Source organism: Sus scrofa, chromosome 2, assembly GCF_054392235.1.
Source record: "Sus scrofa isolate SSC_HxYL_T2T_F1_AM1 chromosome 2, Sscrofa_HxYL_maternal_Yorkshire_Landrace_v2.0, whole genome shotgun sequence".
Classification (NCBI taxonomy): domain Eukaryota; kingdom Metazoa; phylum Chordata; class Mammalia; order Artiodactyla; family Suidae; genus Sus; species Sus scrofa.
In genome coordinates this window covers 88,157,577-88,184,121 of record NC_139384.1, presented here as the reverse complement: position 1 = coordinate 88,184,121, position 26,545 = coordinate 88,157,577, and the positions used below count along the sequence as shown (strand labels likewise).

Below are 26,545 nucleotides of genomic sequence, written 5' to 3'. Positions count from 1 at the left end.
TGGGGTCCAGAGATCTTGGGCGGCACCTGCCTGTCCCACGTGCCCCTCTGCTGGACACACCAGGGCCCTGGGTGTGAGCATCCATCATGTAAACTTTTCTCTGGTCCAAAGGCTGTTCTTGCTCATGGGCAACACTGACAGTGACTGTGAGGACAGGGCCCAGTGGGATGTGGCAAGGCTGACTGCATGCCAGGGTGCCTGCTTGGGGTCTGCCCCTCCAGGCTGAGGCTCCACCCACCTTGCTTTCTGGTGCCCAGTGGCTTGGGGCTTGGAAGAAACTGCTGCTTTCTTTCAGGCGAAAGTGCCAGATTGTCCAGCAGGCAGTGCCTTGAGGGGACAGAAAGGCTTTTCTGGTGCATCCCAGCAGCCCTGGTGCTGTGGTGGGGAGAGGGGGCCAGGGACCCCCCCTCCCCAGAAAGGGACGCTGTTCACACAGGCTAACAGGAGAAGCCTGACTAGTAAACACAGGGCTGCTTGGCCAGCATGGCAGGCAGTCCTTCACTAAGTGTTCCTACTTGTTCTTGGAGCGAGTATTTGCTGAGCACCAGCAGGACATGGCCCTCTGTGCCACAGCCTCTGGAGCCTGCCTCAGTTTCCCCAGGGGTCACAGGATCCAATGAGATCATCTTGCCAAATGCCTGGAGGTTCAGGACCTGGATCTATCCCTCCAGCAGAGGGACAGAAGCTGGGCATGACTTCCTTCAGAGCCAGCCTGGGCACCCACCCCTTTCCTGGGCATAGTGCCTCCTGGACTGGGATGGCCGGAAGTGGAGGCCACTGGGGGTGCCTCCCCAAGCCCCAGCCTAAACCCTCTCCCACTTGTGCCCTCATTCTGAGAGGACCTCTTGCTTTATGCTGGGGGCACCCCAAGGTGCCACAGCGGTTGGCAGCAAGAGAGGGGTTTGGAATCTCAGATGTCAGAACGGAGAAGGAAGGGGCCAGAGGTGTGGAAAGACTGGTTCTAACACACCCCTGCCCCCAACAGGAGGTCCATCCCGGGCAACTAAGCCCCACAGGGAAAGGAAGTTCCCGGTGACTCCTAGGTCACAGAACTGGAGACCCCACCCTCATGGTGCAGATACCAGGCAGTCAGAGGCCTGGGGGAGGGATGCTCTGTTGAAGGTCACTCGGCAGCCAGGGCTGGACACCGGGGCTCTGCCTGGCACAGTGGCATTTCTGCAGAGAGCTCAGACCTGGGCGGTGTCCTCCCCCTTCCTCAGCCAGAAGCACTTGTAGGTCCCCAGTCCTGCCACACAGACTGAAGAACCCTTCAGTGTTCCTGCGTCCTCATCTACCCCCCGCCCATTCCCCCAGTCCTCATTATCCCTTCTCACACAAACCAGGCACCGTCCTGCCCAAGGACCTCTGCACAGGCCTTGCTGTCTGCCGATGCTTCTCCCACAGGCATCCACGCAGCACCCTCCCCTACTTCAGGTCTTGGCTCGGACACCCCCACACACCCAGCACCTCCTTATCTTCATCCTGGCTCAGGTGTGAACACTCGCCACCTAACAGGCAACAGAGTATCTGTAACCATCCTGTTTGCTGTGTTAACTTGTCTGTCACTGCCGCTCTACTGTCACTCTCCCCATGGTGAGGGTGACCTATTAGGTTCCATTCTAAATTCCAGCCCCTGATCAGGCACCTAGTAAGTATTAAATGAATAAATGGATAAAAGAATGAATGAATGGAAAGAATGTTCTGGCGTGGGCAGGTGGTGAGAGTGTGTGGGAGAGGCTGGCCTGGCCCGAAGTGGAGCCTCTGAGTTTGGGAGGAGTCTTCAGGAGAGGGGCAGGGGCCCCTGAGTCCTCTGTGACTCTGAGGTCCAGGCCAGGTCCCTGGGGGTTGGAGTCACTGCTCTGACTCTCCAGGCCTCGCAGGTCCCCAGGCTGGGCCTTGGTCTGCCTCCTCCCTGCTCTCAGCCCAGAGCCCCAGGGCTCTGGCAGCCTGCCTGGACTGACATCTTCCCGGGGCGAGCATAAAAGATCCCCCTTCAGCTGGAACACACATCTGCCTGGGGCGGGCCACAGCCTGGCACGGCCAACTCTGCTGCCTGCCCGGCCTCTCCTGCAGCCTTGGGACAGATAGTGGCCCTGGCTGTTCAGAGGGTCTCGCCAAGGGCACAGCAGAGGTGTGGCCACTGGGAGCACCCCCACATCTCAGGACAGTCTGGACAGGGACACGAGATGCCACAGCTCTGCCTACCAAATGTGTCCTTCCCTCAATCACTGTTGAGTACCTACTGTGTGCAGGACAGGTCATGACATCCTTGGCAGTAGTGGCACCCAATGTGATGTCAAGCCTGAAGGTGCTAAGAAGGCTGGAGGGTCCCTGGAGGCTGGGATGTTCCTTTGCTCCTCCCCCATGTCTTCAGGCCCTTCTTGTCTTCACTCCTGTCTCTCCTTCAGTCAGGTCTCTGTTCCTCTACCATCCTCCTCGCATGGCATCTCCCCTCACACAATGGTTGAGCTGGGGTGGGGACCAGAGGCCAAGAAGAGTCCTGGGCATGTGCCCCATGTCACCTAATACTAGGAATCACTCCCCAACCTGGCTCCAACCCCAGAAGCAGAGCCCCCGGTGCTTGCTGGGGCCTGGGGTTGGGCAGGCAGGGAGAGCTGGCTGTGGTTTGGTCCCAAGGGGTGGAGAAATGGGGCAGCCCCGTGCAGCTCACTTGTGGGTATCCTGTGGGAAGGGGTGGATCCTCGTGACCTCAGGCATTTCCCCACTTTAAAGGCCACCAGCAGCTCCAGCTCACATTAGACCCCTGGCCTGGGGACTTTCATATGCCGTGGGTGCGGCTGAAAAAGAAGAGAAAAAAAAAATGTGTTAGATATGAAATGCATTTGGGAGTTCCCGCTGTGGGTTGACAAGATGGGGTTTGTCACTGTGGAGGCACCGGTTGGATTCCCAGCCAGGTGCAGTGAGTTAAGGATCTGGTGTTGCCGCAGCTGCAGCGTACTTCACAGCTGCAGCTCGAATTCAATCCTTGGAACTTGCCAGGAACTTCCATATGCCATGAATGTGGCAAAAAAAGCCTAAATAAATAAATAAATGCCACTAGCCTTGTGGGAGACCCACCCTCCACTGTGCTTTAGGACACTGTTTGAGGGTGGTGAACAGCACCCTTGGGTGGCTCTTCTTCTTGCCCAATTCAACCTCAGTTTCCTCAAATGTAGCAGCTGGAAGGAAGGGGACCACTGTGGGTCTGGAGACTCCTAGTCTTGATCCCACCTAACCCCTCCCCACAGGTCACCTCCCCAAGGGTCTTTGTCCAAGGGCTCAAGTGACAAAACCTGGGCTCCAGTGGCCTTTTATTATGGTAATTCTCAAATCTCCAGAAAGGCTGGAGGCTGGCACAGGAGGGGCCCCACTTCCTGGGCCCCAGTGTCAGTGGTCACCGCCCCGCTATGCCTCTGGACAGAGGCGAACGCAAGCGCCAGAAGGCTCCTTGCCAAGGTTGCCCGCAGAGGCCCCGGGCCCGCAGCTGGGCTCGGTGACCTTGGGCGCGTCCTTCCCCTTCGCGGGCCTCAGTTTCCCCTTCTGGAACTAGGCTTAATCGGGTCTACAAGGCCTCAAGCTGCGCGACCTTGGGCCGTCCCCGACCCAGAGGCCTCAGTTTCCCCGGCGCGGGACCTGGGCGGGGCGCGCCCGGTGTGGGCGCGGGCAGAGGCGGGGCTCCCGCCCCCGCCCCTCCCCCGCAGCCGCAGCTCCGCCCCCCGCGGTTCTGCCCCGCCCTACCCCCGCCTCCCCCCCCCCCTCGGGCTCGGGCCGGCGGCGGCGGCGGCGGCTCCGCTCCGCACTGCCCGGCGCCGCCTCGCCATGGACGCGCGCGGGGGCGGCGGGCGGCCCGGGGAGAGCCCGGGCGCGACCCCCGCGCCGGGGCCGCCGCCGCCGCCGCCGCCCGCGCCCCCCCAGCAGCAGCCGCCGCCGCCGCCACCGCCCGCGCCCCCTCCGGGCCCCAGCCCAGCGCCCCCTCCGCAGGCGCCCCGGACAGAGGCGGCTCCCCCGGAGGCGGCGGACGAGGGCGGCCCGCGGGCCCGGCTCCGCAGCCGCGACAGCTCGTGCGGCCGCCCGGGCACCCCGGGCGCGGCGAGCACGGCCAAGGGCAGCCCGAATGGCGAGTGCGGGCGCGGCGAGCCGCAGTGCAGCCCCGCGGGGCCCGAGGGCCCGGCGCGGGGGCCCAAGGTGTCGTTTTCGTGCCGCGGAGCGGCCTCAGGGCCCGCTCCGGGCCCGGGGCCGGGGCCGGCGGACGAGGCGGGCAGCGAGGAGGCGGGCCCGGCTGGGGAGCCGCGCGGCAGTCAGGCCAGCTTCATGCAGCGCCAGTTCGGCGCGCTCCTTCAGCCGGGCGTCAACAAGTTCTCGCTGCGGATGTTCGGCAGCCAGAAGGCCGTGGAGCGGGAGCAGGAGCGCGTCAAGTCAGCGGGGGCCTGGATCATCCACCCGTACAGCGACTTCAGGTACAGTCACCCACCCACTCGGAGGGCGGGCTGGCCCGCGCGGAGGGGCACAGCGAACGGACGCGTGCGGGGGCTGTCCTTGGAGCGCTTCAGGGAGGGCGGGGCGGCGCGCCCCGTGGGTGACCTCGGGGCCCCTCAGTGACCTCGGGCGCGTCCGGACCCGCCCCGAAATGACCTGGGGGCGCGAGACTCCGCCCTTGGAGGGGCACTGGGGGGCGCACGCAGGCTCCCTTGGGGACCCCGGCGCGCCCCCTCCCACGCATCCTGACATTCCCCGCCCTTTGGGGTGGGCTCACGTCAAGCGCTGCGGGACAAGGGTCTGAGCGCTCAGGGGCGGAGAGGACAAATAGAGGGGAACGTGGGCGCGGGGGAGGCGGCAGAGCGGAAGCAAGGAGGGAGGAAGGAAGGGCGCCTGGGAAGGACGCGCCCTGGAGAGGCTGGCGGAGAAAGGGTTAAGCAGACACGGCGGGTCCCACGGTCTCCACCTGCGCCCCACGCCGCAAGGAGGCGCGTCCTGGGTCGCTGGGCCTGGGTATCCTGCGAGGAGGGGGCGCTGAGTGTGCTGGTGTCTCCAGGCTGTCTTCCTTGAGCCGCATCTGCCGTATCAGCCGGGTAGTGTGTCCAGGTGTCAGTGGTTGATGTGGTTTAAGCTGGTTGATGCGTGCAAAGTCTCAGGGCAAGGCCTTGCGGAAGATCACGCCGTATTTGTGGTGTGCCCAGGTGTCGGTGGTTGTATAGATGTTGATGTGGATTAAGCCGGTTGATATGTGGAAAAGCCCAGAGCCAGGTCAACAGTGTATGTTTGCAGCTCTGTTCCCGGGCGTGTGCTATGTGGCCTGCGAGTGTGAACAGTGCATATCACTGCAGACAGTGTGTGTGATCACGAGGATGTGACTGAGGAGGGCGGGGGGCCTGGGGGCATGGGCCAAGGGATCTGGGGGGGTGTGTTTCCATGGTGGATCCCCCCAGTGTGCGCTGGGGAGAGATGAGGGGTGTGTGTGTGTGTGCATTGGTGGGCAGTGGGTGTGATGTGTGTGTATGGTGTGTGTGTGAGGTGATGTGTCTGTGAGTGGGGTGTGTGAGTTGGGGTGCAGAGGGTTTATGTGGCGGCCCTGGACCATGGCTCTCAGGGCAGACACAGTTTCAGCACCACAGACAGCAGCCTGGAGGTCTCTGGATCCTCAGGAGCTCCAGATCTCTTCTGCCCTCTGCCTGAGCCCAGAAGTCTGGAGTCTCTATTTGCTCCTGAATCCCCAGAGCTAGGAAAGGGGGGCTATGGGCCTCTCACTTTCCCTGGCCCTTCCACAGCCCCTGTGCTTGACACCTGAAGAAAAGACCCAGGGGCACACAGGTCAGGGACTGAGGCTGGAAGAAAGTCCAGGATTCCAGGTCCTCACCCAGACCCTCCTGGGAGCTGAATGCAGCCTTGACTAGTGGCTTGGGTTTTGGGGCCCGGATGGGATCCCTCTGCGTGGTCTGGACCCACATGGAGATGGTTCCCATCCATGAAATGGATAATGGATTCGAGTTCCAGGGCTCCCTCATCTGCCTGGCCCCACTGTGCCTGGGGGCTAACACCAGCTGGCTGAAAAGGGACATGGGGCATGTGGGCAGGGGGAGGTGGCAGCAAAAAGGAGCCATTCTCCGACCCCTCCAGCATGTCTGCCTGTGGCATCCCTGGGACTGGGGGTGGCCCTGGGCTTCCTCTTGTATGCAGAAGGGGTTGGGGGGGTACTGAGAGAGGAGTCGGGTGTCCCTAACCTTGTGCCCATCCATCCAGCACGGTCACCTGTGGGTCCTCAGGCAGACACATTGTAAACTGGAGGTGAGCAGTGAGGTTGGGGGTGTGGCCTGTAGTTGGAACTAAGTGAGCGAGTCCAAGTAAAAAACTTAAGCTTCTGCCAAGATGGGGTGCTGCAGTGCCTCTAAAACCCCTCCCCCATGTTATGGGACCCCTTCTAAAGCCCTCTGAGGAGTTTCTGTCTTGGCACAGTGGAAGCGAATCCGACTAGGAACCATGAGGTTTCGGGTTCCATCCTGGGCCTCGCTCAGTGGGTTAAGGATCTGGTGTTGCTGTGAGCTATGGTGTAGGTTGCAGATGCAGCTTGGATCTGGCATTGCTGTGGCTCTGGCATAGGCTGGCGCCTACAGCTCTGATTAGACCCCTAGCCTGGGAACCTCCATGTGCAATGGGTATGGCCCTCAAAAGACAAAAAATAAAAATAAATAAATAAATAAATAAACTCCTCTGAGTCAATACGGAGACAGACCCCCATGCACATGACCAGAGCAGGAGCCCCTCCTGGGCCAGACGTTGTGGCTTTCAGAGCACCTTAAGGATATTGATCCGGTCCTCACACCAGCTAGGTGGTGGGTGCTGCAGCTACCCGAACTTACACATGAGGAAGGGGGGAGCACAGAGAGGTAAAGACACTTTTCCAAAGCCACACAGCTCTTCCCAGCCAAAGCGGGGATTTATACCTGGGCAGGTTGGCCCCCAGTCCACACTTTTGACTGCCAGGCCAAGAAGAAATGAATAGGAGGAAACAGCATTCTGGGGGTTATTCTAGAGAAGTGGGTGGCCCTGGGTCTTCTCTGCGTTTATGTGTGCGTTCATTTTAAAATCCATTGGTGGAGCAGTGGGGGGGCCCTTCCCATGTCTGCGTGTCCACACTGGCCTCCTGTTTTCCTCATGACATGATTGTGGAGAGACTCTCCCACTGGTGCCTGTTTTGAGCCCTGGACAAGATTTAAAAGGGAAAGGGGGCATTCCCGTTGTGGCTCAGCGGAAACAAATCCAACTAGTATCCATGAGGTTGCAAGTTCAATCTCTGGCCTCGCTCAGTGGGTCAGGGATCCAGCGTCGCCATGAACTGTGGTGTAGGTCACAGACGTGGCTTGGATCCCGGCGTGCTGTTGCTCTGGTGTAAGCTGGCAGCTGTAGCTCTGATTCGATCCCTAGCCTGGGAACCTCCATATGCCGCAGGTGCAGTCCTAAAAAGAAAAAAGAAAGAACGAAAGAAAAGGGCAGGCATACAGGGAGACTCAGGCTCCCACCCCAGCCTCTAGGTCCCTGCCCTCGGCTGCAGTGTCTCCAATTCTTTGAGCTACAACTTTGTTCAAATTGGCCCGGCACCCGCCCGGCACGGAGAATGGGACAGTTACTGTGTGGCGGACCGGAACAGCCCTGGCTGCGCCGCTTTGTGCAGCCACACGAGCTTCCAGGGAGGAGAGGCATTTGCAGAGGCCTGGAACGGGAGGCTCTTGACTCTGGATGGTGGACAGGGGGCTGTGGAGGGCAGTGATGGGGCCCAGGGAACAGCCTGGGCCAAGGCCCGGGGCAGGAGCAGACGTCCAGCCAGGCTGTGGAGGGGGTGCTGGGGGCAGTGTGCAGCGAGTTCCCTGCTGTGCCTGGGCTGGAGTGCTGTGCAGGCTTCCCTGCCTCAGGTTCTCCCATTGAGAGGTGGCACCTTGGGGGAGGAGTGTCTGACCTTCTCTGCTTTGCTGGCTTGCATCTCACCCCCCCTTCCCAGGGTGCCTTTGCAGTGCCGCCCCCGAAGAATGCCTTCACCCCAGTTCTGCTCCTTCATCCCCTGGCTTACACAGCCCCCCGACACCCCTTTGGCACGTTTACCCCACTCCTCTCCATCTGTTTCGTGTCCACACCTCTGGAGTACTTGGAAGCGGCTTTTTCTGCTTGCTTTGCTGACTTGCCTCTCTGGCCCCTGCCTGGTATCTGGGGCCTGGTGCGCGGCACCTGCCCAGGAGGAATTTGGGAACCCGCAGAGGAGCACCCATGAGTGCCAGTTGAGGCTAGTCAAGTCAAGAGTGGCTTTGGATCAGCTCCAAACTTTTTTAAGGCATGAGTAACTAGAGCTGGTGCCTGGACACAGACGTTCCAGGAGCTTCCATGGGGGTGGGGCATGGAGGGGAAGGAGCAAGTTTGAGGGACAGCGGGAAGTATCCAGGCTCAGGAGGGCTGATTTTCCTTCTTTGCACCCTGAGGTCCACACCTGAGTCAGAACAATCGAGAAGACCCCCACAGGGCAAAGCAGGGTGGGGGCCTGGGTAGAAAGTCACTGCCTGGCCTCGCCTCTCCCAGTTCATGGGGCCCTGGCAGGGTCCCCTGCCTCTCCCCGCAAAACAGATGAGAAATAAATACAGTTAGGTCCTGTCCCCGACACCTGACCACTCTCCATTATGGAAGCCAGGCAGATGGGCTCCAACATGGAAACATCTGAGATGCATGAAGTAGGAGAGCTCCGAGCAGACAGTGGTGGTGGGCGGGCGTGGGGCGTCCCAGGACGAGATGGCCCAGGCAGGGCCCAGCTGCCTGGCTGCGACTCCCAACCTCCATCCTGCACTGTCTGCTTTTTCCACCACTTTCCTCCACCTCCTTGGATGGTGGTCCCTTGGGGGCCGAGGCAGCCCTGGCCAAGTGGAGGCAGGTCTGGGGCAGAGGCCTTACCTCCCTAGGGAGTGTGGGCACATGGCTTCCTGCTGCCTTTCCTTTGTAAGTGATTGCCTCTGAAGTCTGACTTGAATCTCTCCTGATGCCGGTGAATTTCATTTCAATGTTCGTAAATGATCTACTGCTGGGGGGCCTGGTGTGAGGGGGAAAGATAAGTGGGTCTTGTTCCTGGCCCTCAGAGGAGCTTAGGCGAAGCCAGGACCCGTGGACGGTGACCTGTGTCTGTGTCACCTTGACTGGGGTCCCTGAGGGACTGGGTGCAGGGGCTGGCCTGAAGATCCTGTCAGGGCTGGAGGCCTTTCCCCACCCCGGATGGCCCAGGGTCAGTGGGAGATCAAGACACACGAGCTCATGTGAATAAACCCCGAATTACTGGGACTGGGGGCACCCAAGGGACCAGGGCGAATTTCCCTGATTCCGCATCCAGCATGCAGGCTCTCAGCACTGGGGGACAGCAAACAAACCTACTTCCCAGATGGGAGGGTTGAGGCCGAGGCCCAGGCCCCTCTGGGCTGGGAGAAAGGGAGCTCCAGGGTCCCTGTAAGGGGCCGGGGGCCCAAGGAGGCCGAGCCCCCACAGCCCAGGGGCTTCCTGCCAGAATTTGGCATTTCTGGCCCCTAAATTCCCTGCTTTAAAAACTTCACATCCCCACATCTCCTCTTTCAACATCCCAGGGCCTGGGCATGACTTGGGAGTTGGGCGGACTTTGCTCAGCTGCCCACTTGCTCAAGACAGACTCTACCTCACTTCCCCCAACAGCAAGCCCACCCCAAATGCCAGCAGCACAGGCCACCCCATCTCCTGCCTGGACGCCACCTCTACCCCTTTTTTGGCCTTCCAGCTGCCAGCAGGGGAGTCTCAGAGACATGGTTTGTCCTTCTCGCTTTAAAAGCTGCCATGGGCACAGTGGTTAACGAATCTGACTAGGAACCATGAGGTTGCAGGTTCGATCCCTGGCCTTGCTCAGTGGGTTAAGGATCTGGCATTGCCGTGAGCTGTGGTAGAGGTTGCTGTGGTTCAGGTGTAGGCCTGCGACTACAGCTCTGATTAGACCCCTAGCCTGGGAACCTCCATACATATACTGTGGGAGCGACCCAAGAAATGGTAAAAAGACCAAAAAAAAAAAAAAAAAGCTTCCATGGGAGTTCTCGTCATGGCTGAGTGGTTAACAAATCTGACTAGGAACCATGAGGTTGAGGGTTTGATCCCTGGCCTTGCCCAGTGGGTTAAGGATCTGGTGCTGCTGAGAGCTCTGGTATAGGTCGCAGACTCAGCTCAGATCTGGTGTTGCTCTGGCGTAGGCCAGTGGCTATAGCTCCAATTAAACCCCCTAGCCTGGGAACCTCCATATGCCGTGGGGGGTGTGGCCCTATAAAAGACCAAAAAAAAAAAAAAAAAAATCTGCCATGGTCAGGGCCCCATGGCCCTGAAGAACCCAGCTCCCACCCCCTGCCTCCCTTCTCCCCTCCCTCCACTCCCCTGCTTTAGCCTGAGCCCTTCCAGCTGCCGGAAAGGGCAAACTCCATGCAGCCATGGGACTTTTGCATTTGCTGTTCCCTCGGCTCTGGGTACAGTGCCCCCCCTCAGTAGCCCTTCTCCTTCATCTGCTCATGTGCCACTTCCTCCAAGAAGCCCTCCCACCCCACTCTAGCTAAAGCAGCGCCTCTGAAGAATGCTATTCATTATGTGGAACACCCGTCTCCCCACCCAGGCTGGGGGCCCTTGGGAGGGCTGGATCTGTCTGGCCACCATGGGGTCCCCAAGGCCTGGCACACAGTCGGCCCCACAGTCTGGGGAAACTGCCATCCCTGCCACCCCACCCCCACCCCCCACGTGGGAGTCTCCATTTCCTGATCCCTGACACCTGCTGGGATCTGTGACTCCCAACCCTGGGCTCAAGCCCTAAGCCTCCATCCCTTGCTTGTCCTTAATCTCCAACCTCCGGCCCTAATCCTCTGGGATTTGCTCTATCCACTCTGTAATTCCTGGACTGCTTCCCACCTGGTTCCTAGTTCTCTGACCCTGAAGGGAGGGAGCCACTGGCTTCAAGCTCCCAGGTCATCCCAGCCCAGGCGGGGGCAGAGACGTCCACCACAGTCTCTCCTGGCCTTGCCCTGCCCAGTTCTGGAAGAACGGGGCTGCTCTTCAGCTTTGGGAACTTTGACGGGAGGGGCCTGAGTGCAGGAGGCAGGAGGGTGACATCACAGTCCCCAGCTCTGGCCCAGCGGCCTGGCCACTTGGGTCCTGTCTTTTCATACTTTCCAGCTTTGGTTTCTCCCCCTGCACAGAAAGAGCAGCTGGGCAGCTGCCAGAGCAGAGCCTGAGCTCACAGGGTGGCGGTGCTGAGCTCTGCCTGTGTGGGTGTGAGCAGGTGCGCTGAGAAGCCTGGCCTGGCAGCTGGGGTCCTGGCCACTGAGCCCGCAGGAGCCCCAGCCTCAAGGATGAATGGTCTGAGGACATAGGCCAGAGCTGGGCTTTACAGGGGACGAGGGGTCTGAGGACATTTAAACCATTGCTAAAGGCCCTGGGTAGCTGAGGGCTGACTGTGCACAAGGTCCCTGCTGGCCCTGATGACATTCCAGGGTCTCTGGGGCAGCATGATGTGGCACAGGATGCTAGGATTAGGCAGATGTGGCTCAGAGAAGGGAAGCAATTAGCCCCAGGCTGCACAGCCCAATGGGGAGGGCAAGGCCAGGAAAGGCGGGGACCCTCAGCCCCAGGCCTCAGCTTCCCCTCCTCCTGTCCGCATCCAGGAGGACCAGACTTGACCGAGGGTTGAGGCCCTCGGCTGGTTTGGGGCATTCTGGTTGGAGCAGGTAGGTCTACCCAGCCCCTGTCCACTGCCCTGCCCTCTGCTCTGAGGTCCTTAGCCAAGGGGACGCCACCTGGCCTGGGGAGACAGGCCACACCATGCATGGGACTGGGCCAGCATGGGTGGCAGACAGGACAGGCCTGTGGCGGCAGGCCTGGCTCTCAGGTCTCTACCCCAAGTCCCTGGCTGGGCCACCTCTCTGGTCTGTCAGTGGGGAGATGTCCTCCCACCAAGAGCAAAGGAGAGGATGTCTGTGGAAGGTGATCTGCAAAGGAGGAGGCCCTTGTGGTGGCTATCTAGATTGTTTCTCTTCCACCCCGGTGGTTTTAACCCCCCCCCCCAGTTTAGAGTGGTCCCCCCCCCTTTTTTTAGCTTTTTAGGGCCGCACCTGCAACATATGGAGGTTCCGAGGCCAGGGGTCAAATGGAGCCACAGCTGCCAGCTTACACCACAGCCACAGCAACACCCGATCCGAGCCTCATCTGCGACCCACACCGCATGCAGCTCATGGCAACAACGGATCCCCGACCCACTGAGCAAGGCCAGGGATCGAACCTGAATCCTCACGGATCCTAGTTGGATTCATTTCTGCTGCACCACAACGGGAATTCCTAGAATGTTTCTAAACACTCCCCCTGTGGTTTCTAGACTCCCCAGTTTAGATAGTTTCCAACTCCCTGCCTTGAAGTCTGGGCTTCTGGTGGTTTCTCCTCCCCTGCAGTTACTCTTTCCTGCTTGCTTTGTCCCAGGGCCTGAGTCCCCACTTTGGGTGGGGGTGGGTTAGGAGCTCTGGTCTGGATGCTCTGTGGGTGGAGATGGGAGTGAGGCAGCTGCAGGTAGGAACCTGGGGTCTCGCGGATGAGCAGATGCCCCCAATCGGAGGTCTGAGTCCCCACCTTGTCCCGCTTCATGCAGAAGGCCTTGAATTGTGAGCAGTCATTTGTTTTTGCCCTAAACACTCACCCCAGGTCATGCCCACCCTTTCAGCTCTCAGGGTCTCCACCCCCGCCCCCATGTGGGTTTTCCAGGCTCTCCCATTGCGGCCCCCCAACACCCCCTGGGAGAAAGCTCCAGCATGTGGGGCCGGGCAGGTCTCAGGGACCCTCCGAGCCTGCCACTTCCCAGGCCCCACCCAGGTGGAGAGGACACTGAGGTTCCCAGAGGCTGGAGGGACTCACCCAAGGTCACACCTGCCAGTGGGCAGGAGTCCAGGTCTGGCTGCTGTCACCACAGTCTTAAGACATTGGGTCCGTTCCAGCCTTTGGCTCTCGCAGACTGAGCTGCTGTGAACATCTTGTTACAAATCACTTTTTAATTTTTTTCTCTTCCTCTTGGACAATTTCCTTGGGATCAGTTCCCCGAAGTGGAAGGCCCGGGTCACCCGGCAAGCGCGATGCTCCAGCTCCTCCCTCGCAGCGCAGCTCAGCACCGAGCTGAGCAGGGCCTTCCCTGCAGCAGGGAGCTCACTGCAGCCAAGCCTGCGCCAGGGTTGAAGGCTTTCTGCTTCTTTCTACTAATTTAGGGGAGTCCCTCCAGCTCCAGGGAGCCTCCGTCTCCTCTCCCCCCAGGCAGATCCCAGGGCGTGGTGGGCTCAGAGAGTCCCAGAAATCAGCCTGCCCCACATACTGGACCTTTCTCCCACTGGGCATGGGAGCTCCAGCCTTGATGGAGAGGACGGTCTGTGGGAGAGCCTGGAAACCCCACCTCGGGGTCCGTATCTCTCTTTGCACCATGAAGGGCAAAATCAGTGACTCTGCTCAAAACTTGAGGCCCGGGAGTTCCCGTCGTGGCGCAGTGGTTAACGAATCCGACTAGGAACCATGAGGTTGCGGGTTCGGTCCCTGCCCTTGCTCAGTGGGTTAACGATCCGGCGTTGCCGTGAGCTGTGGTGTAGGTTGCAGACGCGGCTCGGATCCCGCGTTGCTGTGGCTCTGGCGTAGGCCGGTGGCTACAGCTCCGACTGGACCCCTAGCCTGGGAACCTCCATATGCCGCGGGAGCAGCCCAAGAAATAGCAACAACAACAACAACAATAACAACAACAACAAAAGACAAAAAAAAAAAAAAAAACTTGAGGCCTGGAGCTCCCGCCGTGGCGCAGTGGGTTGATGAATCCGACTAGGAACCATGAGGTTGCGGGTTCGGTCCCTGCCCTTGCTCAGTGGGTTAACGATCCAGCATTGCCGTGAGCTGTGGTGTAGGTTGCAGACGCGGCTTAGATCCAGCATTGCTGTGGCTCTGGTGTAGGCTGGTGGCTACAGCTCCAATTCGACCTCTAGCCTGGGAACCTCCATATGCCGCATGAGCGGCCCAAGAAATAGCAAAAAGACAAAAACAAAAACAAAACTTGAGGCCCTCCTTTGTCTGAATCTTGACAGGGAGTGTGGGCTCAGACCCTGATCTGAGCCCTTCTCATCCCCGAGACCCCAGGCCCAAGTTTTCTCTTTATATATGTGTTAACTTACATATAATAAAAAGTTTGTCATTTAACCATTTAAAAGTGTACAGCCAAGAAGTCCTCTTGTGGCTCAGTGGATTTAACATCTGGTATTGTCGCTGCAGTGGCTTAGGTTACTGCTGTTGCGCGGGTTCAATCCCTGGCCCGGGATATTGTGTGTGCTTCGGGCTCAGCCAAAAAAAGCGTACAGTCAAGTGACGTGAAGTAGAATCACAACATTGTGCGAACACCACCCTTATCCCTCTCCAGAACTTCATCTACACAAATGGAAACTCCCAGCCTCCTACAACCACCAGTCCATCTCTCTGTCTGTGGATGTGCCTGTTCTGGACGTTTCCCATCCATGGCACCCCACCCTGTATGTCCTTCTGTGTCTGCTTCTCTCACTGAGCGTCATGGTCTTCAGGTCCGTCCGCGCAGTAGCGAGTGTTGGGGCTTCTCTCCTTTTCAGGGCTGAGTGATGCTCTGTGTGGAAGATGCGGTGTGTTTCTGTGTTCATCTATCAGTGGGCATTTGGGTTGTTTCCACCTTCTGGGTGTAGTGAATCGCACTGCTGTGGACACTGGTGCACAAGCACCTATTTGAGCCTCTGCTTTCAGTTCCTTGGGTGTGTGCCTGGGAGCAGAATTGCTGGGTGACAGGGATAACTAACTTTTTGAGGAACCAACATTTTCCCCTTGGAGTGGTTTTTGTTTGTTTTTCCTTGTTTTTTGGCCGTGCCCGAGGCCTGTGGAAGTAGCCAGGCCAGGGATGGAACCTGAGCCACAGCAGTGACAGCACCAGATCCTTAACCTGCTGAGCTGCCAGGGAATTCCCCCTTCACAGAGATTTTGATTCTCATGGTTCTCAATTGGTGCGGGGCTGGGCATCTCTCCATGGGACCTCTGCTGCCTCTGTCTGTCCTTATGGGCAGACACCTTACTCAGAGTACCATGCCTGGCCGTCAGTAGATATTCCTGAAATGGATGGGCCTCTTTCTGAGAGCATTTCCTAGGTGGAATTTTGGGATTGACTTCAGGAACTTGTATGGGTCCTGAGCATACTTGGGAGGTGAAGCAACCGGTCATCACTTTTCAGGCATATTTGTCACCTTACACATCCAAGGTGCGGCCAAATCCTGTCACTCAAGTTCCTCCTGCCATTGTGCCCTCTACTCTTTCTGCCAGGCCTTGGCCTCTTTCTTTCTCCCTGCTGGGCGGGCACCCCTGCCTCTGCCCCGTCTCCAGGGCCCCTTCTCAGCCTCCTGGCACCGCCCGCCCCTGAAGTCCAGCTGGGGTTGGAGTCCTGCACAGCAGCATCAAGCTGTGCATGTCCGCTCTACCCCTGTAATCCCAACCATCCAGCACCCCAACACTCCTGGCTCCAGACCCCCACTCCCTGCTCCAGCTCCTCTGCTTTTCTCCCCACTCCCTGCTCAGCCATGGTGCTTTTGGGGCACCAACTTTGTACCAGGCATGTGGGACTTTTTTGATCCTGGGAAACAGTTAATCAATTTTTGAGCGACCTCTTGGGCTCTTCCAGGTCTCCTGCTTCTTCAAAGAGAAGAGGCCAGAGCTGGGACCATGGGAGGGACCCTGGCTAAGGGAACCCAGAGGCAGAGGCTGCTGGCTGGGGGCAGGGAGGGAGGGCTTCCCGGAGGCAGGTGGGGCAGCAGCAGAGGTGTGATGGGCTGCCTCACCCCCAGGTTCTACTGGGACTTCACCATGCTGCTCTTCATGGTGGGAAACCTCATCATCATCCCCGTGGGCATCACCTTCTTCAAGGATGAGACCACGGCCCCATGGATTGTGTTCAACGTGGTCTCAGACACATTCTTCCTCATGGACCTGGTGCTCAACTTCCGCACGGGCATCGTGATTGAGGACAACACGGAGATCATCCTGGATCCCGAGAAGATCAAGAAGAAGTACCTGCGCACGTGGTTCGTAGTGGATTTTGTGTCCTCCATCCCCGTGGACTACATCTTCCTCATTGTGGAGAAGGGCATCGACTCCGAGGTCTACAAGACAGCACGCGCCCTGCGCATCGTGCGCTTCACCAAGATCCTCAGCCTGCTGCGCCTGCTCCGCCTGTCGCGCCTCATTCGCTACATCCATCAGTGGGAGGAGGTGAGCTGGCAGCCTGGGCTCAGGTGGGGCGGGGCTAGGATGACGGGTCTCAAGGTCTGGGGCGGGGCTGGGAAGAAGGGCCGGGGTCTCGAAGGGCGAGGGTGTAGGGTGCCATGGGGGTGAGGCTGTGACAAGGCTACAGGAGCGGGGCTTAAGATTTGAGGGGGGCAGGGTCGTGATGGGTGGGGCTAGGATGCAGGTGCGAGGCCATGACTTTAGGAGGGGACAACGAAGGCACCAGGAACAAAAAGGCGGGGCTACCAGGGCCCAGGCTGAGGACAGGGTTGTGGGAAGAGGCGGTGGTCCCCCCTGGGAGAGAGCTGTGGGCTGCCCACCAGGCAGATAGATTTGGGCGCCTGGGGTGGCAAGCTGGGTAGGGGGCCACGTGCCCTAGTCTAGGCACCTCGTTATCTTGAAAGGCATCAGGCCTCCTGGGAGTGGGGTCACACTCGGCCACGGCCGGGGTGCGGTGAGGCGAAGGTCCCTTTCGGAGCTCAAGGGGAGTGGCCTTCGCCCTGGGGGCAGGGGAGGGGGTGAGGGCCTGGGGCGTGAGGGGCCGGGGCAGAGGCTTCTCCCTCCCACACGGGGTCTTCAGTGACCAGCTCAAGCATCACCCCCACCCCACCCCCCAGATCTTCCACATGACCTATGACCTGGCCAGCGCGGTCATGCGCATCTGCAACCTCATCAGCATGATGCTGCTCCTGTGCCACTGGGATGGCTGCCTGCAGTTCCTGGTGCCGATGCTGCAGGACTTCCCGCGCAACTGCTGGGTCTCCATCAACGGGATGGTGGTGAGCCCCGCCCCGCCCAGGGGAGAAGGGGACCTGGAGAGAGGCATCCCGGTTCCAGCCCAACGCGCCCCCTGGCAGCGCTCAGCGGCTGAAACCCTCTGGTCCAACTTCGATCCTTGCAGAGACCAGGACCGTGGAGATCCTGGGCAGTCAGAGGGTGATAGGACAGCTTTTGTCCCCCAGGGACTGCATCATCTTGCTGTTTTTTTCCCCATTGAATCCACTTTTTTATTTACAAGAATTTATTTAAAAGACCATTTTAGATCATAACCCTTAGAAAAATGATATCAAGAGACATGAGAAATAAAAACTGGAGACTCTGAAGCACCTATTGCTTCCTGGCTGAGATGCTGATGGTGCAGGGAGGTGGTGGAGTTGGGGCTCGAGCCACAGGGAGCCTTCCTCCTGCTGGGGTGCACGTGGGGCACTGAGCAGGTGGGCTTTGACGGGCGGGAGCAGCAGAGGAAAAACCCGCCGGCGCCCGGCCCGGCGCCTGGCACAGCTGCTCGGCTGAGGCAGCTTATTGTCTGGCCGGACACCCAGGCATGCTGTCCTGTTTCCTGAATCGGGCAGACTGCCCCCTCCCAGAGCTGGGTCAACTGAGGACTGGGCGAGGCAGGCGGGGGTGGCCTTCTGGTCCTACTTGATGTTTCCACTCCCCTTGCCCCTGTAATCAGGAGCCCTGGTGGGACTTTTACATTCTCTTGCCCTCATAGACGCTGTTATCAGAGGCTGCAAAGGGGTGGGGATTCCTGAGCCCCCCATGTCTAGACTCTGGCCCCTCAGAGCTTCAGCTTCCCCAGGACTGCAGTGGAGAGGTGGCTTCTGACTTGTCCCTGCTGCTGAATTGCCATGACAACGTGTGTCACCCACCTGAGTCTCAGTTTCTCTTGATTACCTCTGGACACAGGCAGCTCACTACCTAGATGCCTGGGGAGGATGGCAGGTGGGGCCCTCGGGGTCAAGGGGCTCCTTGGGGGCCTGCGCACCTATCCACCTACCCGTGGCCTTGCAGAACCACTCGTGGAGCGAGCTCTACTCCTTCGCACTCTTCAAGGCCATGAGCCACATGCTGTGCATCGGGTACGGGCGGCAGGCACCGGAGAGCATGACAGACATCTGGCTGACGATGCTGAGCATGATCGTGGGCGCCACCTGCTATGCCATGTTCATCGGCCATGCTACCGCCCTCATCCAGTCGCTGGACTCTTCACGGCGCCAGTACCAGGAGAAGGTCTGAGGGGGGAGACAGCTCCCAGCCCCCAGCTCCACGTGACCTGCTGAGGACAGGAGACAGAGGGGAGTGGTGGGGGGGACGTGGGGATCCTGGGTGCTCTGTGGTTGTGTCTAGAAGAAGTGGAGGTCCATGAGGAAGCTCAGGGCCCTTTGGGCGGAAGGATGCCTGGAGCTGGGAGGGGGCAAGGCAGGAGGGGAAGAGGGGGATTCAGGCCAAGGAAGTGTCCCAGTAAGACAGGGCCAGTCCTTGGGGCATCAGGGAGCTCTCATGAGGGGAGTTCTGGGCTGTCTCAAGAGGGACAGAGCAGAGTCCTTGGGTCACCTGAGGACACGGGGGAGGCCTCTGGAGGAGCAAAGAGGTCCTGGCGCTTGGCCTTGGTTGGGGAACCTCCGTGGGGCTATCCTAGGGCCGGGGGTCTTTGCTGTGCTTCAGTTTCCCTTCCTCAAGGCCAAGGGTGGCCTGGTCCCCCAGACACGGCCCTGTTGGCCCACACTGCCGCCTGACAGCCTTGCTGGGGCAGCTGCAGCCCCCAGCAGCGCCAACATCAGGTCACCGGGTCAGCTGGGCCCGGGGCCAGGCAGCCCTGCTGTCCGGAAGCCACAGGCTTCTCACCCAAACATGAGCTGGTGCCGCCACCCGCCTGCCGTCACGGGTTCCACTGAGCTCAGGGCAGCTGTGGCCGGGCAGGGCGGGGCAGAGCGGAAGGGAGCAGGGGCAGCCCTGGGGCCCCATCCTGGGGATGGCAGGGCCTGGCACCCCCACCTGGTGCCCACACCCCCTGCCCTGCTCAAGGGTGGGTGATTTCTGGAAAGATCATCGGGGAGGGGAGCCAGGGCCATGGCAGGGTGGGGTGCCTCTGGCACAGGGGCCAGTCCAGCCCCTGTGGGGGCCTGGAGTCAAGCTGCCACCCATTCCTCAGGGGCAGGAATGATTTTTCTTGGCATAAGCATGTCCCCAGTCCTGCCCGGGATAGACTCAGACAGGGCATGGTTGCCGTTGATCTGGAACTCAGAGTTCACCGGGCACCCTGTTTTGTCCTTGTCCAACCCGAGGGGCGGCGGGGGCTCCGAGCTGGCTGCTGACCGCCCCGCCCCGCCCGGTTACAGTACAAGCAGGTGGAGCAGTACATGTCCTTCCACAAGCTGCCCGCCGACTTCCGCCAGAAGATCCACGACTACTACGAGCACCGCTACCAGGGCAAGATGTTCGACGAGGACAGCATCCTGGGCGAGCTCAACGGGCCCCTGCGGGAGGTGAGGACCCAGCCGTGGCGTGAGGACTTAAGCTAGACTTGGGCCCACATTGGCCCTTGCCGGGGGGGCCCCCCACAGGCCTCTGCCTCCCCAGATGCCCCCTCCTCCAGGGGCCTGGGTCAGACACCCCTGCCTGGTGGGGTCTTGCTCCACGGCGGGGGCAGCAGGCTGGAGCTAGTCTGTTCAGGGCTGGGCAGCTCCATGACCGGCTGCTGTTCATCTGGCTCTGCCTGCAGCCGGGGTGATGTCGGGGGAGCTTCCCGGGGCTGCTGTCATGAATTCCCACAGGCTGTATTCCCGGAGAAGTAGTTCTGCAGGTCAAGTGTCTGAGATCCAGGTGTGGCAGGGCCATGCTCCCTCCAGAGGCCCCCAGGGAGGGTCCCTCCTGCCCCTTCCAGCCTCTGGGGGCCCGGCGGTCCTTGCTGTCCTCTGGCTTGTAGGTGTGTTGCCCTGATCTCTGCCTTCGTCTTCATGTGGTCCCTCCCTGCAACTCTTGTGTCCCCTCTATAAGGACATCAGTCACTGAAGTAAGGGCCACTATGACCTCATCTTAATTAACCACGCCTGCGAAGACCTTCTTTCCAAATAAGTTCCCTTCACCTGTACCAGGATTAGGACTTCAGCGTATCAATTCAACCCACAGCAGTTACTGGGCGCCCACTGTGTGCCCTGCCCTGGGTCCTCAAGGAGGTAGGGCCGGAGGGAGAAACTTCAGGAGGGACCTGGGGTGAGGAGGGGATGGGTTGGTGACTCTGAGGAAGGCAGGGTGTGAGCCTGCAGAGGGCACGGCCATGGCAAGGCTGAGGAGAGGGAGGAAAGATGCCAAGATGAAGTGGCCACTGGGCTTTCTTCTGAGGGTGGCAGTTAGTGCCCTGGGTTTCCCGGAACTGCAGGCAGGCGAGGGCAGGTCCAGATTCCCTCCAAGGGCATAGGTCCCAGTGGCCCAGGTGGAAGGGGCAACCCTCAGGTGCATTTATCTTGAGCGGCTTTTCCTGTGATCAGGGGTTGGTTGGTTTGCTTTTCTCTTTCTGTGAACTGTCCATAACTTTTGCTTGTTTTTCTATAGAATTTTTGGTCTTCTTAGAAGTTTTCGATTGAACTATAGTTGATTTACAATGTTGTATTAGTTTCTGGTGTACAGCACAGTGTTCAGTTATGCATATATACCTTTTGATTTTTTGTCTTTTTGTCTTTTTAGGGCCACACCTGCAGCATGTGGAGGTTCCCAGGCTACAGGTCTAATCGGAGCTGTAGCCGCCAGCCTACACCACAGTCACGGCAACACCAGATCTGAGCCGTGTCTGCGAACTACACCACAGCTCACGGCAATGCCAGGTCCTTAACCCACTGAGCGAGGCCAGGGATGGAACCCGCAACCTCATGGTTCCTAGTTGGATTTGTTTCCGCTGCGCCATGACGGGATCTCCCCATATATGCATTTCTTTATCAGATGATTGTTACAGTTTATCACATAATACTGAGCATAGTTCCCTGTGTTACAGTAGGACCTTGTTGTTTTATCTATTTTATATATAGTAGTTTGTACCTGTGAATCCCAAAATCTTTTTTTTGTGTGTGTCTTTTTAGGGCCGCACTCAAGGCATATGGAAGTTCCCAGGCTAGGGGTCGAATCAGCGCTCTAGCTGGTGGCCTACGCCACAGCCACACCAGATCCAAGCTGCGTCTGCAACCTACACCACAGCTCATGGCAACGCGGGATCCTTAACCCACTGAGTGAGGCCAGGAATTGAAACCTGTGTCCTTGTGGATAGTAGTCAGATTCATTTCTGCTGAGCCACAATGGGAACTCCCTAATCCCAAATTTTAAGTTAAGGCCCCATCCCCTTTCCACTTTGGTAACCATAATGTTTTTAGAAATCCTTTCTACTGGGAGGACTTTAACTCTGGGTGATGTAAATTTCCATCCCAATGGCCATTTGTCTTTTTTTTTTTTTTTTTTTTTGGCTTTGGCTTTGGCATATGGTAGTTCCTGGGCTAGGGGTTGAATCATTGCTGCAGCCGCTGGTCTACACCACAGCACAGCCACATCAGATCTGAGCCACATCGGCGACCTACACCACAGCTCATAGCAACACTAACCCACTGAGCGAGGCCATGGATCAAACCTGCACCCTCATGGAGAATAGTCAGTTTCATTTCCATTGAGCCACAGTGGGAACTCCGACATTTGTCTTTTAACTTCGCTTATTGTGTTTTCTCCTCATGTGGAATTTTTATGCTGTGTACATCAGGTGCTCCATGTAACATACTTGATGTACACGTAGGTGTTCAGTGTGTGCTTGCTGAGGAGAGTGACAGTATGGTGTTCAACGTCTACCCTCTGTATACAGTTGGTGCTCGACACCTCATTGCTTGTACAGAGTAGGTGCCCAATACTCTGCATACAGCAGGTGTGCAATACAGACTTGCTATACAGAGTTGGCCCCAATACCTGCTTGCTGTACATAGCAGGTGCACAATACATGCTGTGCACGCCTGGGTTTTAAAGGAATTTGCCAGTTTCTTCTAACACATAAGAGTTTCATTTTTCACGTGCAGATTCCTAATGCCTTTGGGATTTATCGGGGAATGTGGTACAAGGACGGGATCCGGGCTTGTCTGCTATGGGGCTGAAATGTCTGGCTTTGCCTGTGGCTTGGTGGGGTGGGGGGACACCATTACCTTAAACTGAGGTTCCTGTGTGCTTGGGTCTATTTCTGGACTTTTCTGTCCCATCGGCCTGTCTGCCCCTTGTATGCCAAACCTGCAGTTTGCACTGCAGAGGTTTTAACGCCCTGGAGGGCAAGCCCCGCCTACGTGCTCCTCCTGGTCACGGGTTTCCTGCTATTTCTGCTCGTTTGTTCCAAGAGAACTTGACGAGCTCATTGTTAGGCAGTAAGCAGGGCAGCATTTCCATGGAGCTGTTGACTGTGCCCCTGAACAGGGCCACGGTTTCCACTTGAAGATGGTGAGCCGTGCCGCCAAGGTCACCATCCACAGCTCTCCTGTGCCTTCGGGAGGGTTTTCAGTGTTTCTCCATGTAAACGTGGACACATCCTGTCCCACTCATGCTGCGCCTCTTACTTAGCTCTTTACGTGGGTGGAGATGCGCTCTTCTCATCGGTTTTACCTTCTGGGTGGCTTTTCTTTGGATGTACAAAAGCTATGGATTTTCCTTTTAAGGTCAGCTTTCCTCTTTATGGACATGTACCCTGTAGAAAGTGCCCACGTCACGAGGGCACTCTTGGTGGATGTTCCATAAGGTGAAGGCCCCATGTAACCTCATCCAGATCAAGCACAGAACGTTTCCTTCCCCCCAAAGCTTCTTTGCGAGGATAAGCGTCATCTTAACTTCTACCACTGCTGTTTCATTTCCAGGCTCTTTGTTTCCACATCGATTTTTAAATTGAATCACTTGCTATTTTGACTAACTTCCCTTATTGTTATAGTTTCCCATTGACTCATCTGGATTTTTCAGGTAGCCCTATTTATAGGCATAGTAAAGAGATAAGTTTTATTTCTTCCTTTCCAGTTCTTACATCTCTGCTTTTCCCTGTCTACCTGCTTTGGTCAGCACTGCCAACACAGGGTTAAACAGTAGGAAATCCTTGGGCATCTTTCCTTGATTCTGTCTTTGGTGGCAAAACCTCTAATATTTGCCTATTAAAATGCTGGCTTTGGAGTTCCCTGGCGGCTCAGCAGGTTAAGGATCTGGTGTCACTGCTGTGAGGCAGGTTTGATCCCTGGCCTGGGAACTTCCACGTGCTGTGGGCATGACCAAGAGAAAAAAAAAGCTGGCATTCAAGCTACAGCGTTAAACTCCTTTCACAGACTGGGCCTGAGAGAGCAATGGTCCCAAAGGTAGGGTGAGATGGAGGCCCTGATACCACCCTGCTCCACTACAGGAGATTGTCAACTTCAACTGCCGGAAGCTGGTGGCCTCGATGCCACTGTTTGCCAACGCTGACCCCAACTTCGTCACGGCCATGCTGACCAAGCTCAAGTTCGAGGTCTTCCAGCCAGGTGACTACATCATCCGTGAAGGCACCATCGGCAAGAAGATGTACTTCATCCAGCACGGGGTGGTCAGCGTGCTCACCAAGGGCAACAAGGAGATGAAGCTGTCCGACGGCTCTTACTTTGGGGGTGAGCTATGGCCACAGGACTGGCCCTGCCTGGGGATGGAGAGCAAGGTGGGGAACAGGGTGAAGGTCAGGAAGGTCCGGGTCGGAGGGGAGAGAGGGTGCTAGGCAACACACCCACTGGCAGGGAGGGCCCGGGGCAGTCAGGTGTTGCCAGGCAGTGAGGACATGCCCCTGGCTCCCTGCAGAGATCTGCCTGCTGACGCGGGGCCGGCGCACGGCGAGCGTGCGGGCTGACACCTACTGCCGCCTCTACTCATTGAGCGTGGACAACTTCAACGAGGTACTGGAGGAGTACCCCATGATGCGGCGGGCCTTTGAGACCGTGGCCATCGACCGCCTGGACCGCATTGGTGAGTGGGCCCAGCTATTGGCCTGTGTGGCTGTTGGGGGCGGTCAGGCTGAGAAGGGTGGCGGTGTGGCCCACCTGACTCTCGGGGCAAGATGTTTTTAGCTATGCACAACTTTTGTCCACTAAACAAATATCTGAGCGCCCACATATGCTAGGAGGTGTAGACATGGACCATAAGGCTTGAGGCACAGGGGCTCCCTCAAGAGGCTTGTCTTGGGGAGGGGCCGGGGCTGAGGTGGGGGCAGCTTCCTCGTGATTCCAAGTAGAGACCCAGACAGAAGAATGAGGGAAGGTCTGGTCTAGGAGTGGACACAGCATGTGCAAAGGCCCTGAGGTAGGGAAGAGGCCAGAAGCCCAGGGAGACAGGGAAGCTGGAGAGGAAGGCAGGGACCAGGCTCAGGGGGCTGGTGGACTGTTGTGTGAGGGGTGTGCTCAGAGGCCACATGGAGCCCCTGATGACAGTACGCAGGGGAGGATTTGGTGTGTGCAGGAGGGATCTCGTGGCCTGGCCTGTGTGGCGGGTGGCCTTGGGTACAGGAGAAGCAGGGGGGAGTCAGCAAAGGTTGCAAGGACTTGCTGATGACTAGACGCAGGAGTCAGGGAGAGGCAGCCCCTGGTGCTGTTTGTGGGAACGAAGACAGTGAGTGTCTGGAAAAGCAAGACAGGGTGGGGTGAGGAGAGCTGTTATAAGGGACTTCCCAGTACACAGCAAGCACTCAGTGTTTATATATTTGTGACAAGTAAGTGCACAGGTGTACCTACCCCATATAGATGTTCAACCCATCCTGGCTGTGTCTATGGTAGGCATGCAGCCCGCCGGCTGTGTACAGTCAGGGGTTCTGGGTATGGTGTTCTACACCACAGGCATAGGTAGGTACAAGGCATGCTTTCTATACAGTGTCTGAACCCTGCTCTGTCTACACAGCAGACACACAGGTTCTTTCTGTGCCTTCTTCATGCAAAGGCATGTGATGCCTGCCTGCTGTGTCAGCTTCCAGTACACAGCAGATACTCAGTGTCTGTGCATGCAGGAGGGGGGCTCCATTCCTGCCGGCTGTGCAGAGCAGGTGTCTGACGCTGTGCCTTGCCCCCTCCGCAGGCAAGAAGAACTCGATCCTGCTGCACAAGGTACAGCACGACCTCAACTCGGGCGTGTTCAACAACCAGGAGAACGCCATCATCCAGGAGATCGTCAAGTACGACCGCGAGATGGTGCAGCAGGCCGAGCTGGGCCAGCGCGTCGGCCTCTTCCCGCCACCACCACCGCCGCAAGTCACCTCCGCCATCGCCACGCTGCAGCAAGCTGTGGCCATGAGCTTCTGCCCGCAGGTGGCGCGCCCGCTGGTGGGGCCCCTGGCGCTAGGCTCGCCACGCCTTGTGCGCCGCCCACCCCCGGGGCCTGTGTCTGCTGCCCCCTCACCTGGGCCCGCGCCCACCGCCAGCCCCCCGGGCGCACCCGCCAGTCCCCGGGCGCCGCGGACCTCGCCCTATGGCGGCGCACCCGGCTCTCCCGCTGCGCCCCGCGCCGGACCGGCGCTGCCCGCGCGTCGCCTGAGCCGCGCCTCACGCCCACTGTCCGCCTCGCAGCCCTCGCTGCCCCACGGCGCACCTGGTCCCGGCCCCACGGCCTCGGCGCGCCCGGCCAGCAGCTCCACACCGCGCCTAGGGCCCGCGCCTGCCACCCGGGCCGCTGCGCCCAGCCCGGATCGCAGGGACTCGGCCTCGCCCTCGCCGGGCGCTGCCAGTGGCGGACTCGATCCGCTGGACTCTGCGCGTTCACGCCTCTCATCCAACTTGTGACCCTCGCGCGCCGCCCCGTGAGCCTGGGCGGGCCGGGGCGGGCCGTCATCCAGACCAAAGCCATGCCATTGCGCACAGCCCAGGCCGCCCGCCCCAGAAGCCATAGAGAGATGTAGGTAGCTGTAGTCGGACGGGCGGCCTGGGCGGGCGGGACCACCCCGCCAAGCCCCTGCTGAGCCCCCCATCGCCCTGCGCCCACCCACATGGCCCCTGCCCCTGGCGGCCTTGCGTCAGGGCTCCCTTCACCTCGGTGCCTCAGTTCCCCCAACTGTGACGCGGGGACAGGGCTGGACTGGGCAAGAGAGCAAGAGATGGTGGTGGAGCCTGGCCCGCCGCGGTGGCCCACTGATGAGGGTTGTTTTTTAAGTGCAATACTTGGCCCGCCGGCTTCCGCTGCCCCCGTCGCGCTCACGCAATAACCAGCCCGGTCCCTGTGCGCACACGTCCGTGGTGACCTCCCCGGAGCGGGCACGCCCAGCTCTCTCCAACACCCAGGACCGGCGGTCCTGGCCGCGCCTGGGCGTAGGGGTGAGGCTGGGGGCGGGGGGGTCCGCCAGTGTGATGAATGTACTGACGAGCTGAGGCAGCAGCGCCCGCCCCCCACGCCCCACTAACCCCCACGCCCCCATTCCGCGCAATAAACGACAGCATTGGCGCCCAGC

The 26,545-nt window shown here is 58.9% G+C and overlaps 1 protein-coding gene across 1 annotated transcript; it reads left to right on the top strand.

The window, feature by feature from the left end:
• The first annotated feature begins 3,804 nt into the window (after window positions 1-3,804).
• HCN2 (hyperpolarization activated cyclic nucleotide gated potassium and sodium channel 2) lies at window positions 3,805-26,543 on the top strand. Its single transcript, XM_021084305.2, has 8 exons — window positions 3,805-4,457; window positions 15,882-16,305; window positions 16,938-17,099; window positions 18,115-18,333; window positions 19,443-19,589; window positions 23,495-23,735; window positions 23,920-24,084; window positions 25,183-26,543. The coding sequence occupies exons 1-8, from the start codon at window positions 3,820-3,822 to the stop codon at window positions 25,881-25,883; spliced, it is 2,697 nt and encodes an 898-aa protein (XP_020939964.2). The 5' UTR covers window positions 3,805-3,819; the 3' UTR covers window positions 25,884-26,543.
• The last annotated feature ends 2 nt before the right edge of the window (window positions 26,544-26,545 follow it).